This window comes from Oratosquilla oratoria, chromosome 42, assembly GCF_046742065.1.
Source record: "Oratosquilla oratoria isolate Oo_2021 chromosome 42, ASM4674206v1, whole genome shotgun sequence".
Taxonomy (NCBI): domain Eukaryota; kingdom Metazoa; phylum Arthropoda; class Malacostraca; order Stomatopoda; family Squillidae; genus Oratosquilla; species Oratosquilla oratoria.
In genome coordinates, this window is record NC_134818.1 from 119,106 (window position 1) to 137,980 (window position 18,875).

Genomic DNA, 18,875 nt, shown 5'->3' on the forward strand with positions numbered 1-18,875 from the left:
ATAATGTGTATGTATGTATGTATGTATGTATGTATGTATGTATGTATGTATGTATGTATGTATGTATGTATAAGCTATTTACTTCTGCCCGAAATGGTGCAAAACCCATCCTTAGCAAAGCCAAACACTTATATAATTAACAAATGTCTAACGCTTGGTTCTTCTGATTCTTTATATGATCTGTGGCTCCTGTTAATTTTGGCTAAGGTAGTGTTATATATCAATCTGAAAATCATATCTATTTTCTAAAACACACACTGGAAAAAAAAATTATAGTTCTGACGCCATTACTCCTCCTACCACTCCCTCTAACCTCTTCATACTAACCATCCAATTTTCTTTTTAATTTTTTCTTATTTTCTAGTTGGCCTTGAATGAAAAGGGTAAACACCATAAGATGAAGCGGTGGGGATAGACCAGCTTTGGCTGTCAAACCTTGCTTTGGAAATCTTGTACCCTGCACAATTGTCTTTTACTCAATTACCTAATATAGGGGTAAAGTTTTTTTGCTATAGGTATGTATTTTGCCTTCAAATAAAAATGCTTACGGTCTAGATGAATTATTCCGTTTCGTTAGTCGATAAAATATCTGAATCCCGACTCCTTGTCTAGGTAAGTTGTTTCATCTGTGTCGTTGAACTTGCTGCTCCTTGTTATGTTCTATCATAAATATATCAAACCTCTTCTATAGGTAGGTGGATAATCCTACAAATCAATCTAACGTTCCTATATATATATATATATATATATATATATATATATATATATATATATATATATATCTTTAAATGAAATATTATGAAAGACCTATCCTCTCAAGATTCTGATTACCAGTATGGCATCCGTAAGGGAGTGTTCCTGCAGGTCTTTTAAAGCTTCTTTTCAATTTTGGTCTTTTTTATTTTATGATAACTATGCTGCTGCACTAGACATATCAAAACCACTTGAAAGAGTGGAAAAAACATGCTATTTTTAAGGTAATCTCATTTGAAATCTATTTTTCTGTCTGCCTCCTCATTCTTTGTTTTCTTTCTGGCTGTTCTTTAAAAGCTAATGTAACTCTTCGTTGTTTCTTTATGTCTGTAGCCTGTGCCACCCTACAGGGATCTATTCTGTCTTATTCTGTTTTCCTACAATCAATAATTGATCTAGCATAGCAGACAATACATATTTTTCTATACATTGTTATGTAGATAACACTTCTCTACGATTTTCTACTTCGCTCTTCAGTTGACCATCACGAAAAAAAAACTCAATTCTTCTAAAATGATTGTTACAAAACACCTGACTTCTGAACTCTCTATCATATCCAACTGGACCAGAAAAAAATCTAGTGTCGTTGTGGTCCACCAAGACTCTATTTCTCTACCTGTTCACTTGATATAATCTTCTACATTTATATTTTATCTTCTGCAATTGCACATGACTTCTTTTCTTCTGACAAGTTTATTTTCTTATTATCTCGTCAATGAACTTAGCTGAAAACTCATATGTAAACTATTGCTATAGCAGCCTCAATGAATTTGTATATGTTCTAAACCACCTTTCAAGTTCTCCCCGCTGAAAAAGCCATAGATAGATTAACTATACTAAACACGGACTTGCAATAGACTCACCATTGTCCTCCATTTTTTCCATATACGTACATGGAGACTTGCAAGATATGCTAAGTGATATGAACAAGGAAAGTCTCAAAGTAGGTTTGAAGATGAATAAGGATAATAAAGTGGGAATACAAAATTATATGTTATATCATTTTATTATAGATGTTCTGCTATTGTCATTAATCCCTTGCATGGCAGTGGGGATGCCTGGTGTATCTTTCTACAAGTTCTTTTCTTCGGGACGACCAAAATCTTCATTTCTGGAGTAGAAGAAGGAAGATTCAGCACAGGGAATGGCAGCGAACTGATCCACGCAGGTCAACTCACTCTGGTCGAAGACTCTGCCCTCGCCACACATGAAACTATACTGGTGGGTCTCGACGCGTCCGTCATCAAAGAGGTAAGGGTTACACACATGGAAGATTTGGCAGTTGTTGGCTTCGTCGGCGTAGAAGCCGTATGGGCGATCACCGCATGCGAAAGAAATGTCGATCTGACCCATCAGGATGGAAGCTCCGGCGGGAAGGTTGAAGGGCTCGAAGACGCCATCGACAGGGAACTCGGAGTCGGAGCTGCGGACCTGAGCGGAGAGCTGGCTGCTTCTGTCCTGGAAAGAACTCAGCTGGCTGCTTCTGTCCTGGAAAGAACTCGACTGGCTGCCACTGAACTCAGATCTAGATTGGTCAAACTGGTTATTTCTGTTGAAATTGGCCACGAACTGGTTGCCTTGAGAGTTGGATTCTTGGTGGAACTTATTAACTGTTTGTTGTTGTCCTGCACCACCAAAGAAACCAAGTCCGGCAAGTCTCACAGCAGGAAATTGTGGCTGTGCCGAGATGACAGCAGCAAGGAAAACTGAAAAGGATACAAATGATCATATATCAGTTACTATAAGTCCTACAGAGTAAACACAGCTCACTCTTACACAAAACGTCCTTTAGCACCTGCGTACTCGCTTACAGGTACGTGTCACTCACCAACTGCAAGAGGATACATATTGAATGTTGGCTGGGCGGATTCAGAATTGAATGCTTGTCACAAGCACGAAACCGCCTTTATGTACTGCGTGGGGTTGGTTAGAAAGGTGAGCCTTCTCGTCAAGGTGAGTCTACCACCGCCACCGAAACCACAACCACCAATTCACGGGTATAGTTCCCTAGATTATCTCAGTTCGGCGCTAGCAAGAAAATTTGTTACATGTTCCAGATTTACTAAAAACTTTTAATGTAAATATGCTTATGAAGACCATCAGTAGAATGAAACATTTTCATATTCATAACAGTATTAAATGTTAAAAAGGATGTATTTACAAAATACTTTGAAAATATGTAATTAATTCTTTACAGGCCAAATCGCCAATCCTTATATATGAGAATTGAACAACACAAGAAAAAATGTAGGGTTGGTAAGGATATCAATGCTATATTCAAACATGTAGAAGAACTAAATTATCCAGTTAGTTGGGCCAACGCCCAAACCATCACTTTCTGTAACAGCATGGTAGTAAGAAGTCTAATAAAATGCAACTTGATCTACACCACCCAGGATGATAACGAAATCTTCACCATTGTTTATACAAACTATATAACTTTATTTGTAAAAATAGTGATAATGATAATAATAATAATAATAATAATAATAATAATAATAATAATAATAATAATAATAATAATAATAATAATAATAATAATAATAATAATAATAATAATAATAATGATAAGTAGATAAATTATTAAGCATAAACACCTGCACCTTATGTATTCCCATGTGGCACTTTGGCTTCCTAACGTGACTACATGGGAACTCCAAGCGCCTATAACGTCCTTACGTGATTCTAGGGGGTCCACAAGGACTATGGCGTTCCACACGACCAAATAGTGTTTCTGTGTTAATCGCTTCTATCCTCTTTTTCTGTGTACTTTAAACTGAAGATGTAATATATGGAAGCGATATGCTTTGTTTAATTTACTTTCCCTGTGTGTCATTCCTATATAGATATAAGAGGAAGATGGGCAGATTATTTTAGGGAGGTGCTAAATGTGAGGGATAGTTGCAGTAGGAAGCGCTAAGAAAATGACATCGATGAATGAGGAAAATAAAAGAGAAATAAGGAAAGAGGAGGTGAAAGCAGTTATTAAAATTATGATAGCAGGTAAGGCAGTGTTAGATGGGTGTCATGCGGAGTGTCTAAAAAAGGGAGATACAGTGATGGTGGACTGGGTGGTGAGGTTGTTTAATGTTTGTTTAAAAGAGGGTAGAGTGCCGCAGGACTGGAGGAGTGCCTGTATAGTTCCACTTTACAAGGGAAAGGGGGCAAGTGTGAGTGTAGTAGTTTCAGAGGGATCAGTTTGTTGAGTGTAGTTGGGAAGACTTATGGGAGGGTTTTGATTGAGAGGATTAGGAGAGGAACAGAGGGAGTAATTGGTGAAGAACAGTGTGGGTTTAGGACAGGTAGGGGTTGGGTGGATCAGATTTTTGTGGTAAGGCAGATATGTGTGAAAGCTTTAGAAAAAGGTAAGGATGTTTTTTGGGCGTTTATGGATTTGGAAAAGGCTTCTGACAGAGTAGACAGGAAGGCACTGTAGGAGGTATCGCAGATATATGGAATAGAAGGAAAGCTGTTAAGAGCAGTCAAAAGTTTTTATGAGAATAGTTGAGCCTGTGTTAGAATTAGAAATGGAGAGACTGGGTGGTTTGTGGTGAAGGTGGGACTTTGCCAGGGATGTGTTGTGTCGCCTTGGCTGTTCAATTTATACATGGATGGGGTGGTGCGAAAGGTAAACGTGATGGTTAAAGAAAATGGAGAAAAGTGGGAGATAAGCCAGTCGTTGTTTGCTGACGACACTCCGCTTGAAGCAGGATCAGAAAAGGGATTAAGGAAGTTAGTTATGGAACTTGGGAAAGTGTGCGAAAGACAAATGTGGATAAAAATAAGATGATGAAATGTACAAGGGGAAAGGATGGCAGCAATTTGGAAGTGAGTATTAAGGTAGAGAGACTGGAGGAAGTGGATAGCTTTAGATACTTGAGTGCGAATATGGCGGGAAAGGAACGAGTAGAGGTGGAGGTAGAATGTAGGCTGAGAGAAGCAAGTAAATGCCTTGGGAGATTAAAATATGTAATGAGAAATAGACGTTTGGGAATGGGTGCTAAGAGGAGATTGTATAAAGGAGTAGTTGTGATGACAGTATTGTATGGGGAAGAAACATTGAACATATGTGAAATGCCTGAGAAGTATGGTAGGGTTTATTAGGCTGGACAGAGTGAGAAACAAGGAGGTAAGGAGGAGAGTGGGGGGTGGAATGGAAGTTGGGAGATAGGATGGATAAGTTTTGGGATGGTTTAGACACATGGAAAAAAGGAATGAAGAAAGATCAGTAAAAGAGGTGTGGAAGGCCGAGGTGAAAAGAGTGAATATGAGGAGGTGACCAAAGATGATATGGATGGATGGGGTAAAAGGGGCATTGGGAAAGAAGCGAATGTCTGTTGAGGAAGGAAGGGAGGGGACAGGAGATAGGGGTGAGTGGAGAATGGTTGTGTATGGATGAAGCTGTGATGCATGTAAGGGAGTAGGTGGGGGATGGGGTGAGGGTGTATGTGTGAATGAAATTTTGACACTGCTCGAATGGATTTCTCCCTGTCTTCTCTTTTTCTGCATGAGGGGACGGAGAGTGGGGTCGCCGATTAAATGAAGCGGCCTTGCTGTAGATGTGCTGTGTTTTGCTGCATTGCTTCTAACCCAGGGTAGTGGTTAAGATGCAGGGATGACCTGTCATCCAGGGGAAGCCAAAGAAAGAGGGAGGAAGGGGTGGTGAATGGGAGTTGGGTGTGTGGGGATGAAAAGTGTGGAACCGGATTTATGCCTTTGACTTTGGCTACCTCCTTGTAGGAGGAAAAGAGCTGTTGGCATATGTATGCATATATATATGTATATATATATATATATATATATACATACACACACACACACACACACACACACACACAGACAGACACACACACACACACATATATATATATATATATATGTATATATATATATATATATATATAGTTGGGAATTTATGATAAATGGCTTTAGAAGCAATGCCACTGGAACTCAAACCCTTGCCTTTGCTCATTGTTACCATAAGGCGACGCTAACCAATACTCCACGACAATCGTTCAAAAGCAATTGACTAATTCCCCTACGACATTCGAGTAGTGTATTAGTATGTAGTCTCAATTTTATCGAGTCTTTTTTCAGGTGAGCCAGCTGTGAAGTTGTGACTTTATGACAAATGTATTTAGAAAATACGTCAATGGGACCTGAACCCTTGGCTGTGTTAATCGTTAACACAAGGCAAACGACGCTAACCAATGCTCCACGACAATCGTATAAAATGAAGTGACTAATTCCCCGACAAGATTCACGTAGTTTATCAGTATATAGCCTCAATTTCATCGAGTCTTTATTCAGGCAAGCCATTCGACAAATTGTGAATTTATGACAAATGGACCTAGAGGTTATGCAGCTAGGACTTGAACCATTGGCTGTGCTAATTTTTACCGTAAATCAAGGACACTAACAAATTCTCCACGACAATCATACAAAAGAAATTGACCAAAACCCCAATGATATTTGCGTAATGTATTAGTATGTAGTCACAGCACATAATTAGATTTGAAAGTCACAACTTAATTATGAGTTTAGAATGTCAATAGAATTCATAACTATGATGTTCGACGGAAATTTATAAACTGTTTATAAATGTTACCAGAGATGAAACTAATCAATTTATACAACCCACTACTAATGTTGAGATTAACCTCTTCAGGATGCTTAAAAATACTGTCTCCCCTGATATCTGTGTTCACAATTGAAGTACAACTTAAAATTGTGAACAGTAATATCGTAGAAAGCAGTCTTATCAAACATTCTGAATAGATCATTTGAACATTAGTAGTGGCTTGTACTGTATATGTTGGATAGTTTCATCATTGGTCATATTTGTAAACAGATTACGAATACCCACCAAACATCATTATTATGAATTCTAGTGACGCTCTAAAATTATAATTTAGTTCTGACTTTTTTATTTAACAAATTACATATCATGTCTAATCTCATGGACTCCATATTCTCATTAATTAGAATTCTCGAAATTACTGATTTCTCAGTCAAGCTCTGTGTAAGCATAAAAAGAAGACATCCCTTTTGGTTTCTCGTAGTAGATGAAATTCATCAAATGTTCTTTTGTTTCTCAAAGACAAAAATTTCTCTAGTCTTAGAAATAAATATAACGCTAATAAAACACAGAATTACTTATATCGTTTTATTCGAAAAGTTCCGCTATTATCATTAAACGCTTGGATGAAAGTGATGGCTTTAGATTCTCCCTACAAGACCTTTTCTTCAGGACGACCAAAATCTTCGTTCCTGGAGTAGAAGAAGGAAGATTCAGCACAGGGAATGGCAGCGAACTGATTCACGCACGTCAACTCACTCTGGTCGAAGACTCTGCCCTCGCCACACATGAAACTATACTGGTGGGTCTCGACGCGTCCGTCATCAAAGAGGTAAGGGTTACACACATGGAAGATCTGGCAGTTGTTGGCTTCGTCGGCGTAGAAGCCGTATGGGCGATCGCCGCACGAGAAGGAAACGTCGATCTGACCCATCAGGAGGGAAGCTCCGGAAGGAAGGTTGAGGGGCTCGAAGACTCCATCGACAGGGATCTCGGAGTCGAAATTGCGGACCTGAGCAGAGAGCTGGCTGCTTCTGTCCTGGACAGAGCTCAATTGGCTGCCGCTGAAATCGGAACGTGACTGGAACTGGCCGCTGTTACTAGAACTGGCCTCGAAAAGATTTTGCTGGCCGTTGAATCTTTGCTGATTACTTTCAACTACCTGCTGCTGCCTAGCGCCACCGAAGGAACCGGGTCGAGCAAGTTTAACAGCAGCAAACTGTTGTTGTGCCGAGACGACGGCAGCAAGCAAAACTGAAAACGATATGAATGATTAGATATCAACTTTTACACACTCTACACATCATATATACAATCTACCTTTGCCAAGACATCGTTTCATGTCTTTAGTGCAACAACACATTTAATATTAACTTACTAAGTGCAAGAGAATTCATATTGAAGGTTCACTTGGCGGATTCAGATTCGAATGCTAACCCGATGCATGGATTCGCTTTTATGTGCTGCTGCTGAGCGGATTAGAAAGTTTTGGCTTCGTATCAAGGCGAAGTCTGTCCCTGTTGCAATCACTTCCACCGTCATTGGAAAGGAACGGCCGTAAAAATCCTGAATTTATACTTTAGTTATTGTTTCATTATGAACATACCACAACAAAACTATACACGCATGAATAACTTCATATATAGTCAGTATAGTGTAAAAGAATCTCATTTGGTTCATGATTATCCAGGATACCAGATTAGCAGTTTTAAATGATCAACAGTTAACATGTAATGGATAAAAAGGTATGGTTATAAGACTTACATTACCGTTTCCTCACGATGGCGTTTTTTCATATATTTCATTTTAGTCTACAACGAATTTCATGAAAGAAAACGCCGACAAGACATGTTTTGATCTATGATAAGGCCGATTGCATTACAGTAAGGTAAATGAATTGATAAAATTAGAAATCATTGGTGCACTAAATTTCTGCTATTATCCACATTGATTCTTTAATATGGACAATAACCCCGGAGTGTACAAACTACCATGCCAAGGCAGCGATGAGATGTACTAGGGCCAATCATATATATATATATATATATATATATATATATATATATATATATATATATATATATGTACATATATTTATATATATAAATATATATATATATATATGTATATATATATAAATATATATATATATATATAAATATATATATATATATATATATGTATATATATAAATACATATATATATATATATAAATATATATATATATATAAATATATATATATAAATATATATATATATATAAATATATATATATATATATATATATATATATATATATATATATATATATATATAATAAATATGTAAAAGAAGGGAGCAGGTTTTCAGTAATCCACGTAGGGTTAAAAACGACAACATTGCAGTTGTTCAGATTTTTCGTCGTATTCTCAATTTTCCTGATTGAAATTCTGCTATGAACAGGGTGAACAGAAACTAGGTCTCCGTATTCTTCCATTTCATTTCTTTTAATTGTAGAGCTTAACGTTTCGTCTTGAGAAAGACATTTTCAAGAGTAAACTGCAATAACAAAAAGTACACAATCACATACAGCAACGACAACAATTGTACAAAAACAAATTATATATGAACAATTCTGGTAAAATTTGAAAAAGAATACAATTACAGCAACGAGTAAATTATATAGGAACAATTCTGTTAATATGTGGGAAAGGTACAATACAAAAAAGTGCTAAGAAATCGGGTACTTGTATTTAAGACGAAACGTTGAGCTCAAATTTCTCACTCTCACCATTCCTTAGCATAAGCTCATTTACTAACGTAAAAAAAAATTGAGTCCTCAACAGTTTTTCACCTATCCCATACATTGGCAACACCTCCCAGAATGTCTTCCTGTCGGCCTTATCATAAGCCTTCTCTAAATTCATAAAAGACCCAAAAATCTTTACCTTTTGCCAGAAGCTTCTCGCATATCTGTCTGACCACAATAAATTAATCCATATACCCTCTACCTTTCCAAATCTCAAACTGTTCCTGTTGCATTAATCTTTCTGTTCCACTCCTATTCTCTGAGCACCCTCCTATATCCCTTTCCAACTACACTCAAAAAACTGATCTTTTTGTAAGACAGAAATGTACAAGCACTCCCTCACTTCTCCGGAACATTCCCTTCCCTTAGGCATACATTAAACAGCCTCACTAGCGAATCCACTATAACTGTTCCTCCTTTTGCCAGACAGACCGCACCAAACCAGGTACTTAACCAGTTTTCATTACTTTCATTGGTCTTTGTACCTTATGTTTTTATGCACCTTAAACTACCATGATCAATCAGTTACTAACCTCCTCCACATTTAACAAATTTCTGAAATGTTCTACTCATCTCCCTCCTTTTTCTCTTCACTTTTCTAACTACCAGGACCGTGCGTATTCACAAAAAACTCACATCTTTCATCTCAATTTCACTTTCAACCACACTAACATCGAAGACGGTTCTTTCTAATCCATCACACTCATTCCTATTTTATCATTTAGATGCAGAACCACTCCTATCCTTCGCTTCCTCATTACTGCCAATATCCTTCCCACTACACTGCCAAACTAGAGTTGGCTTTTTCACTTAACGCTAACAAATCCATCTTCCTTCTTAAAAAGGTGGGGGCGGAACTGCTTATCTTTTCCTTTTTAGCCTCATATGTACCACAGCCACGAACATCTAATGACCTCATTAGGGCTCTAGCTGAACTCCTCCTAGATTCTCTTATGCCTTGACTTTTCATAAGAGAAACATATAGAGTGCAGGATGCCTTGTCCCTTCACACCAACCCACTAAGTCACCTTTTACAATACGCATGGGAAATATAGTGTCAGGATTCTTTCCCTTCCGCCACACCCATATTTGGGGAGGGAAGTGATATAGTAAAAGAAATTATACAAAAAAAGGGGAGCTCTTGATTGGTAGAATTCGCAGCACTTTATGGAGATTATTTAGATCTAATAACTGCAAATATACAGAAAAACCCTGCTTGTTGGCAAAGAAATCAGTGTTGCAAATTAAAGCAAATATAATTTCAAAATACAAAGATATATTAGCTGGTAAAAATCGAGAAGAGATTAAAAAGTTCATTTATGTAGTATCAGAGGGTAATTTCTAGTAATTATATGATAAAAAAAAAATTCAAGTAATTTTTCAAGTTATAGATATGATTGTTTTTCATGTGAGTTACCTGGAAAATGCTTTCCCGCCATAAATTTATCATTCGATTATATTTTTAATTGAAGGTCATGGAATGAAAGTGTAAAGTAGAAGGAACGCTTAAGAGGCATGATCTTCTCTAAAAAAAACATTCCTTATCTCCGAGAAAAAAGTATTACTGGAATGACTTTATGTATCTCAGTGAAATTTAGTAGAGAAACACATATAATGATAATGTTAGTTGTCAAGGAAATTTTTCTAAGGGACCAAGTATAAAACATGGCTCTTCGTTTGTTATTTATTTTCGTCACCCATATACACATAGCAAAAAGATCCTAAGCAAGGCCTTCATCATCTCAGCAGCCCATATTTTCATATGTACACTATTCAACACTAAAAACAAAAGGCATAGATTTACAAAGGAACACCAACATTTGTTAGTGAATTCTGATTTGTTTAAGGACTGAATTACAATTGCCTTTTGTAAACGGCTTTGTTCTCTAGTATTAAAACTTCTCCTCGGGAAGTCCGAATTCTTCGTTCCTGGAGTAATGGAAGGAAGACTCAGCGCAGGGAATGGCAGCATACTGTTCCACACAAGTCAGCTCTTTCTGATCGAAGCGAAGACCTTCGTTACACATGAAGCTGTGTTGAACAGCCTCAATGCGGCCATCAGAGTAGAGGTAAGGGTTGCACACATGGAAGACCTGGCAGTTGTTACCCTCATCGGCGTAATAGCCGTAGGGGCGGTCGCCACAAGAGAAGGAAGTGTCGATCTGCCTCATTAGTAGGGAAGCTCCGGAGGGAAGGTTGAGGGGCTCGAAGACTCCATCTATGGGGAACTCGGAATTGGTGTTGCGGAGCTGGGCAGCGAGCTGGGCATTTGCTGTCTGAAATTGACTACTTTGCTGGAACTCGGATTGAAGCTGGCTGTTACTGAAACTGCCCTGGAACTGGTTGTTCTGGTTATTATTTCCTTGCTGGAAGTTATTGCCCTGAAATCCTGAGGACCTAAAGGCACTTTCACCCACGAAGAATCCGGGGCCGGCGAGTCTTACAGCAGGAAATTGGGGTTTGGCTGAAGCCGCAGCAGCAAGCAGAACTGAAAGAAAAACGACTCTGGTTAAAGCTTGGGGTTAGAAAGGAGTTTAACAATGCAACAGTGACCTCAATGCTTCTGAAGACAATATTTAGTATATTTCTTACCAAGGACAAGGGCGTTCATGTTGAGATGAATATGGATAAGCGACGAATGACAGCTCAACAAACCATGCGGCTTTTAAAACTGGGCTACGTTGAAGGAAAACTTGAAGGAGGAGGTGGCTTGAGAGGACAGCACTCTTCACGGAGGAGGGAGAGGAGGAAGAAAGTGAGGAGGTGCAGGGTGGGGTATGGAGGTGACGGCATAACCTGTCTGAAGGAGTAACAGTGACTGTTTCAGTCGTTGAGCAGGTTTGGTTGTTACCTGCATAATCATATGTGCAACAACGTAAATCCGCTTGCTGTCATATAATATTCCACTTTTACGCTATAAGTTGGATTCCCAGCTTCATTTCGGAGTTTCAACTTTCATTTGAAGCAACAAGACTCACTTATCCGATGTCCTTGAACCCTCCACACGTGACTCGTAAAGGTTCCAATTCAAGAGAACACAATCCGTCGGATCTGAATCGGCCTTCACTGGAAACGAATGAAGGAGACTCCTGAGGAGCTTGTTTTCACTTTGGGCTCTCCCCAGGCCGATTCAGTCAGGTAAAGCTAGGTTTTTGACAACCGTCATACTTGTCGTTTGTGGTCAATGTTCAGATGAATTGTGGTTAATCGTGCCGGTGGGGTCTCAAGTTCTACAGGTTTTAAATTGAGCTGAACGATCGAAAATAAACTTATTTGTATTTTTCAATTAGCTAAAGGTAATTCCATATACGTCTACAGGATGGTGATGACATGGATATCCTCTCTAATTCCTTATGGGTCTCTATGATGAGTAGTGGGAGAGTGTTCTGATATAGGCGCCAATAGTAAGGGCATTCACTTTTTCTGTTTAAGAAGAGCCCGGTGTTTGTTGTATTTGTGTAAATCGTCGTTATGAAGCCTGTTCCTAGCGTGGTGACAAGGACATCAAGGAAAGGGAGGTGTCCATTGTTGACTTCTTATTCAAAATTAAGTCTAGAGGCATCAACAAAGCAATTCTTAAGGTCGTGGAAACTATTTGTTTCTTTTACTCGCAAGATGTCAGCGATGTAGCAGTAGAGAAGGGAAGAATGATTCTCTGTTAGGAGCCCAGAGACCATTGGGGCAGATGAAATAAAAAAAAAAAAAAAAGGTTTTCCTTTGAACACAAATCAAGTAGCGCTTTCAGGATTTATTGGGGATGTTGAAGGACAGTGTTATACTTTTTTTAAGATGAAGTTGGTGGAGTGGCATCATTCATATTTCAGAAAAAAAAAATAGAAGATAGGCTTTGAGTGATGCAAACAAGGAAAGTCTGAAGATATTTTTGAAGATGTATATGACTAAAATGAAGGTAATGCAGACACGAGTGTTTTTTTTTTTTTTTGGTTTTTTTTTTTTGAGCCAGTAAAAGAGAAGAAGTGAAATTGGGAGGTTAAGTTAGTGCGAAAAATGATGAGCGGTGGAGCAAATGTGCTATTGAGTGGACGACGCGAGATGGGAAATGGGTAGGAGAGAGACCAGACGGAAAGTGGATATATATATATATAGATGGCCGCTGGAAATTGCTCTCCTCTGTATCTGTTCCAGATACAGAGGAGAGCAATTTTGCTCTCTGTATCTGTTCCAGATACAGAGGAAGAACCAATTCACAGACACTCAAGCGTGACGATTTACGTGATGGGAAACCGAGCTCTTAGGGACCTCCATCCACGGTACGATCTGATCTTGAGGCCGGTGGTCGGATCCGACCGCATTGGATCGTATATGTCGGTCGGACAAAGCAAAATCAGTACATACACGATCCAAAGATGTAATGAAGAGATGTCCCTTTCCTTTCATTATGTTTGGCTCATTATATACACGAGCTGGATGAGATAATCATTCAGTACCGCAGAGTTGAAAGATAACATCAACATCAAAACTTCCACATTTTGTGAATGGTTCGATTATCTTTCCATTATGGTTTTGCGTCACCATATGCCAGCCTACCGGACTGCTATGGTAACTGTCCTTAACCCTCTTAGATTGAAGCCTGACGATTTTTGTCGGTTCAAGGACACTTTCTAGATCGAGAACTGCGGTCAGGGTTAGAAAGTAAACTTCAGAGCGTCACCTAGGATAGAATGCCATTAAAGTGAAATCTAAGTCGTTTCAACTAATTCAACACAGTAACGTGATTTATAGCTCTCGTTTGAATCAAGTCAAATAAATGTCACTTAGTTTCGTTCCGAATGAATCACTATCGACCGGGATACAATGTTATCCCAAATCTGATTTCATCAACCAAACGATATCGTGTAAATTCTGCTGAGGCAAAAATAAAATAAAATAAAATAAATAAATAAAATATTAGAGTTACATAGATTGAATGAATAAATAAATAGGTAAATAAGATAATCAAACAAGTAAATAAAATGGAATGATTACATGAGAAAATAAATCCAAGAATTAGACAGATGAATAAATCAAAGTATTTCAAACGTAAATAAAAAAAAATATTCGTAAAAAAGAACGGGATATATATTACATTTTTTACTTGTTCCTGTAGCGCTTGACTGGAGAAACATGTATGCACGTATATCCAAGCACAGCATCACACACTCGAACACAATCACGTTCACAAGCACGTACACAAGCCCAAGCAGTGACACACAAACTTCAAAACCCATTTGTTTTTCAGAATAATCTGCTCTATAATAAATTTTTCCTCTTGTATTTCTATATATAACATATTCATACCAAGACATGACATAAACGATTCAAAAACTTTTATTGCCTTTATGATTGACCTAACGAAAGAGAGCCGAGTCGAGAATCCGCTGCGCATTCTGTGCTTCCAACGGGTAACGTATGATGTCATGTCGCGTTGCTTTCTGAGCTTCTGACCGAACCTCACAAAAATAAGTAGATAGATAAATAAATGAATAAATATATAAACTTATAAATAAATTAATAAACAAATAAACAAATAAATCAATAAGTAAATAAGTTAATAAATAATTAAATGGGTAAATAAATATATTCTTAATAGTGTTCGTCATACTCCTCCATAGGTTCTGTGAAGACAATTCAAACGTCTATTCAAGTTTATCTATAGGTTCCCTGATAATTCAAACGTCTATACATGCCTCTCCTGCACATGGGCAAGTATGTTTTGGGTGGATTCATTCTATCACGGATACTACAAACTATATAGTTCGTCGAACTACAAAACTTAGTAGTTATTTTGACTTAGAATTACTGGTATTTCACCAAAAGTCCAAAACATTGAAGAGAGAGTGAGACAACAGAGGGAGGCAGCAAGAGAACGCCAAACAAGAAGACGAGGGGGATTACGAGCACAAGAAAGAAAAATATTACGAGACCGTAATAGAGAACGAATGCAAGCATTGAGGAAATCTTTTAGAACCATTAGATCTTTTAGATTCTAGAAATCTTTAAGATGCTTGAGTTCTTTTAGACCCTTCAGTTCTTGTAGATTTTTGAGATATTCTAAATCCTTGATATCTTTTAGAACCATTAGGTCTTTTAGATCCTTAAGACTTTTAGATTTTGGAAAACCATTTAGATCCAGTGAATCTTTTAGTCGTCGCAAATCTTTAGATATCGATTATCTTTTAGGTCTTCTAGATCTTTTAGAGCTTATGGATCTCTTAGATCTTGTGGATATTTTAGATCTTATGGATCTCTTTGATCTTGTAGGTCTTTTAGATCAAGTGGACTTTTAGACCTCGAGGGCCTTGATGTTCTTGAAGATCTGGAAGTGAAGTTCCTGAGGATTGTAATTTTTGAAGCTCTTGAAGTTCTTGGAGCTCTTGAAGGTCTCGAAGATCTCGAAGGTCTTGAAGATCTTGAAGCTCCTGAGATTCCCGAGGCTTTTGAAGGTCTTGAAGATCTCGAAGGTCTTGAAGATCTTGAAGGTCTCGAAGATCTCGAAGGTCTTGAAGATCTTGAAGCTCCTGAGATTCCCGAGGCTTTTGAAGGTCTTGAGGATCTCGAAGGTCTTGAAGTTCTTGAAGATCTTGAAGGTCCTGAAGGTGACGATGATCTCGAAGGTGGACAGTTTGTTCCGACGACGACCCCGTCTTACTGATGAGTAGGTCGAAAGGTCCTTGATGAGAGGCTGTTAAATGTGCAACTTGGATAAAGCAGTTGTTCGAGCGTTTTACCTCTACGGGTCATCCGGATCTCGAATATAAAAAAGCAGTCGTTTACATAATAGGATATACTTGTAAAATGTGTGTGTGTGTGTGTGTGTGTGTATGTTTGTGTGTGTGTGTGTATGTGCGGGTGTGTGTGTGTGTGTATGTGCGGGTGTGTGAGTGTGTGTATGTGTGTGTGTGTGCGTGTGTGCGTGCGCGCGTGTGTTTGTGTGTGATTGTATATATATATATATATATATATATATATATATATATATATATATTGGTGAAGCGTGGCAGGAGATTCTCTCTGAGGCATATTCTGTTAAAAACGACAGCAAAAGAATTATTAATTAGTTTTTTCCGTGAGCTCTCAAGCTTGCGAAAAGTAGATTTTTGGTAGGGGGAAAGGGAGTAAATCAAATTTCCAAAATTCATAGGAAACACAAAAGTTATAACAAACACAAAAGTACAGTACACAATACAAGAAAAGAATACAAGAAATACAGCAAAAAACAAAATACAAGCACAACAAAATAGATATCAAGACGTTTCGCAGATCTTTCTGCATCCTCAGTTGAAGTGAAAAGAAAGGGAAAGGGAGCATATTCTAAATGAAATGGGAAGCACGGGGAGAAGTCACCGTGTTGCAACTGGGGGTAGTCACACGCAGGACCACGAACACTGGGAGAGATCACAGGTTGGCGGAAATGGTACTCGGGGAGGTCACTCCCGGGTTCGGCGCCAATCTGCTTCTCAGTCTTTGGGAACGACGTATGGTAGGAAGTTTTTCCCTTTCACGGGGAATGGGGAGCTTCTGGGGAGGAGAGCCCAATGTCTTGGGATTGTCCATCTGGTTCCTCCGAACAGGTTTCATGCTAGGGAGGAGGGCGAAATCGTTTACCTGCCTATTAATGGCAGGTTGCAGCTCCTTTATCCAGATGGCTTCCAAGATAGCCAAGCGCTGTGGGTCCTCTTCTTTTGCCACAACTTCGGTGTTTTTTACCATAGTCTCCCTATCGAGGTGGCGTCGATGCTGGGTCCACTGGGTCCCACTGGGTCCCAGGTTTAGATTTGTTGGGATTTCTAGAAAAAGAATTAAAGAAACATGACTTTACACTCCCTGCTCATACTATTATTAGTTTAATCAAATTATGTGTAATAGACTCTAAGTTTGAATTTAATGGAAACTTTTATACTCAAACATTTGGTATGGCCATGGGGAATGTCTGTCTCCAATTCTTAGCAATTTGTATATGGAGTTTTTTTAAAGAGAGTTATTACCAAACATTCTTCCAATTAATGCAGTTTGGTACAGGTATGTTGACGACATATTATGCATTTGGCCTAATGATCAACATTTGGATACTTTTTTGTCAGATTTAAATAATTTGGTGCATTCCATTAAATTCACAGTAGAGGTTGAAGAAAATAATATGTTACCATTTTTAGATGTAAATATTTACCGATGTGGAAAATACTTTAAATTTGACGTTTACAGGAAGCCGACCAATGTCCTCTCGTACATTCATTTTTACTCGTATCACAGTCAAAAATCCAAGTTGTCAGTTTTTTCTTCAATGTTCCTGAGAGCTTATAGAATTTGTTCCCCTGAGTTCTTGGATCAAGAAATACAATTCATCTATGACATTGGAGAAAATTTAAAATATCCAAAACATCTTATTGATAAAACAAAAATCAAAGCTAGGAAATGTTTTCTTAATACGTCGCAGGTCAAACCATTTAATTATAGAAATATGTTAACAATTCCGTACCACGAAAATCTAATCCATCTTCCTAGCATTTTTGAAAAATTTGGTATCCAGATAGTATTCAAAAATAATAATAACATTAAGAGTCTGTTAATTAAAAATTCTCCAAGAAGTAAAGAAGGATGTATTTATAATATACCATGTAAAAACTGTGATTTTATTTATATAGGCCAAACAGGCAAAGGCTTAGAAAAAAGAATAGGCCAACATAAATATAGTATCAGAACGGGACAAGTGTCCAGTGGATTATTTGTCCACCAAAGGGATTATGGTCATAATATTGATGGGGAAACTCTAAAGTAATTACTTCTTGTAATAATATTATAGAAAGAAATATTATTGAATCTTGTTATATAAAAAGAAATTTTGGAAATAACACGAACTTGAGTTTGGGTTTATTTAGATTGGACAATTTTATCATTGACAAAATTGTGGGTGATAAATTGTAACATGGGACCTCACCGAGTATCCTCGTCTTCTTATGTATTTATTGTTTCTTTCTGTATTGCTTTTTTTGTACCTTTGAAAATGTCTAAATAGACGAAAACGTTCGGTATCTGTTTTTTCAATTTCCCGGTGGTTTCTGCAAAAATATATATGTATATATATATGTATATATATATATATATATATATATATATATATATATATTTTTTTTTTTTATGGGAGAAAGTATACGCTGGACTCGACGTTCGTCAATTTATTCCGACGTTTCGAACCCTGTCCGGGGTTCGTCTTCAGGGTAATTACCCTGAAGACGAACCCCGGACAGGGTTCGAAACGTCAGAATAAATTGACGAACGTCGAGTCCAGCGTATACTTTCTCCCATAAAAATGGTTCCTGGACTCCAGCTATTTACGAATATATATATATATATATAAATATATATATATATATATATATATATATACAAATATATACATATATATAATATATATATATATATATACATATATATATGTATATATATATATATATATATAGTGTATGTGTGTGGGGGGGGTGCTTGTGTTTTTGTGTGTGCGTGTGTGGTTACGTGCGTGTACTAGCATTTGAATGCGTCCTTGCAGTGAGTGACTTCGAGGATACCGGAATAGGAAGGTAAGCAACTTCTACTATGTCAGAGTTTTCACATTTTGATTTTAATTCCCGATTTTTCCTGATGGATCAAAGCATGACATATGAGGGGCTGGTCTTTGTTTGAACTTTTATTTTTTAATTCACAAAATTACTTATGGCGATTAAGGATTTTGATGTTCGAAGGTAGATTACTGGGCATAA

The 18,875-nt window shown here is 37.7% G+C and overlaps 2 protein-coding genes across 2 annotated transcripts; both read right to left on the reverse strand.

Moving 5' to 3' along the window:
• Positions 1 to 1,740: 1,740 nt before the first annotated feature.
• LOC143021333 (uncharacterized) lies at positions 1,741 to 2,623 on the reverse strand. The gene is made up of 2 exons (XM_076178740.1): positions 2,582 to 2,623; positions 1,741 to 2,459 (listed from the first exon to the last, which is right to left on the reverse strand). The coding sequence occupies exons 1-2, from the start codon at positions 2,598 to 2,600 to the stop codon at positions 1,825 to 1,827; spliced, it is 654 nt and encodes a 217-aa protein (XP_076034855.1). The 5' UTR covers positions 2,601 to 2,623; the 3' UTR covers positions 1,741 to 1,824.
• A 7,999-nt stretch (positions 2,624 to 10,622) lies between these two features.
• LOC143021789 (uncharacterized) lies at positions 10,623 to 11,792 on the reverse strand. The gene is made up of 2 exons (XM_076179519.1): positions 11,713 to 11,792; positions 10,623 to 11,608 (listed from the first exon to the last, which is right to left on the reverse strand). Exons 1-2 carry the CDS (start codon positions 11,729 to 11,731, stop codon positions 11,013 to 11,015), a joined length of 615 nt encoding a protein of 204 aa, XP_076035634.1. The 5' UTR covers positions 11,732 to 11,792; the 3' UTR covers positions 10,623 to 11,012.
• Between the last annotated feature and the right edge of the window lie 7,083 nt (positions 11,793 to 18,875).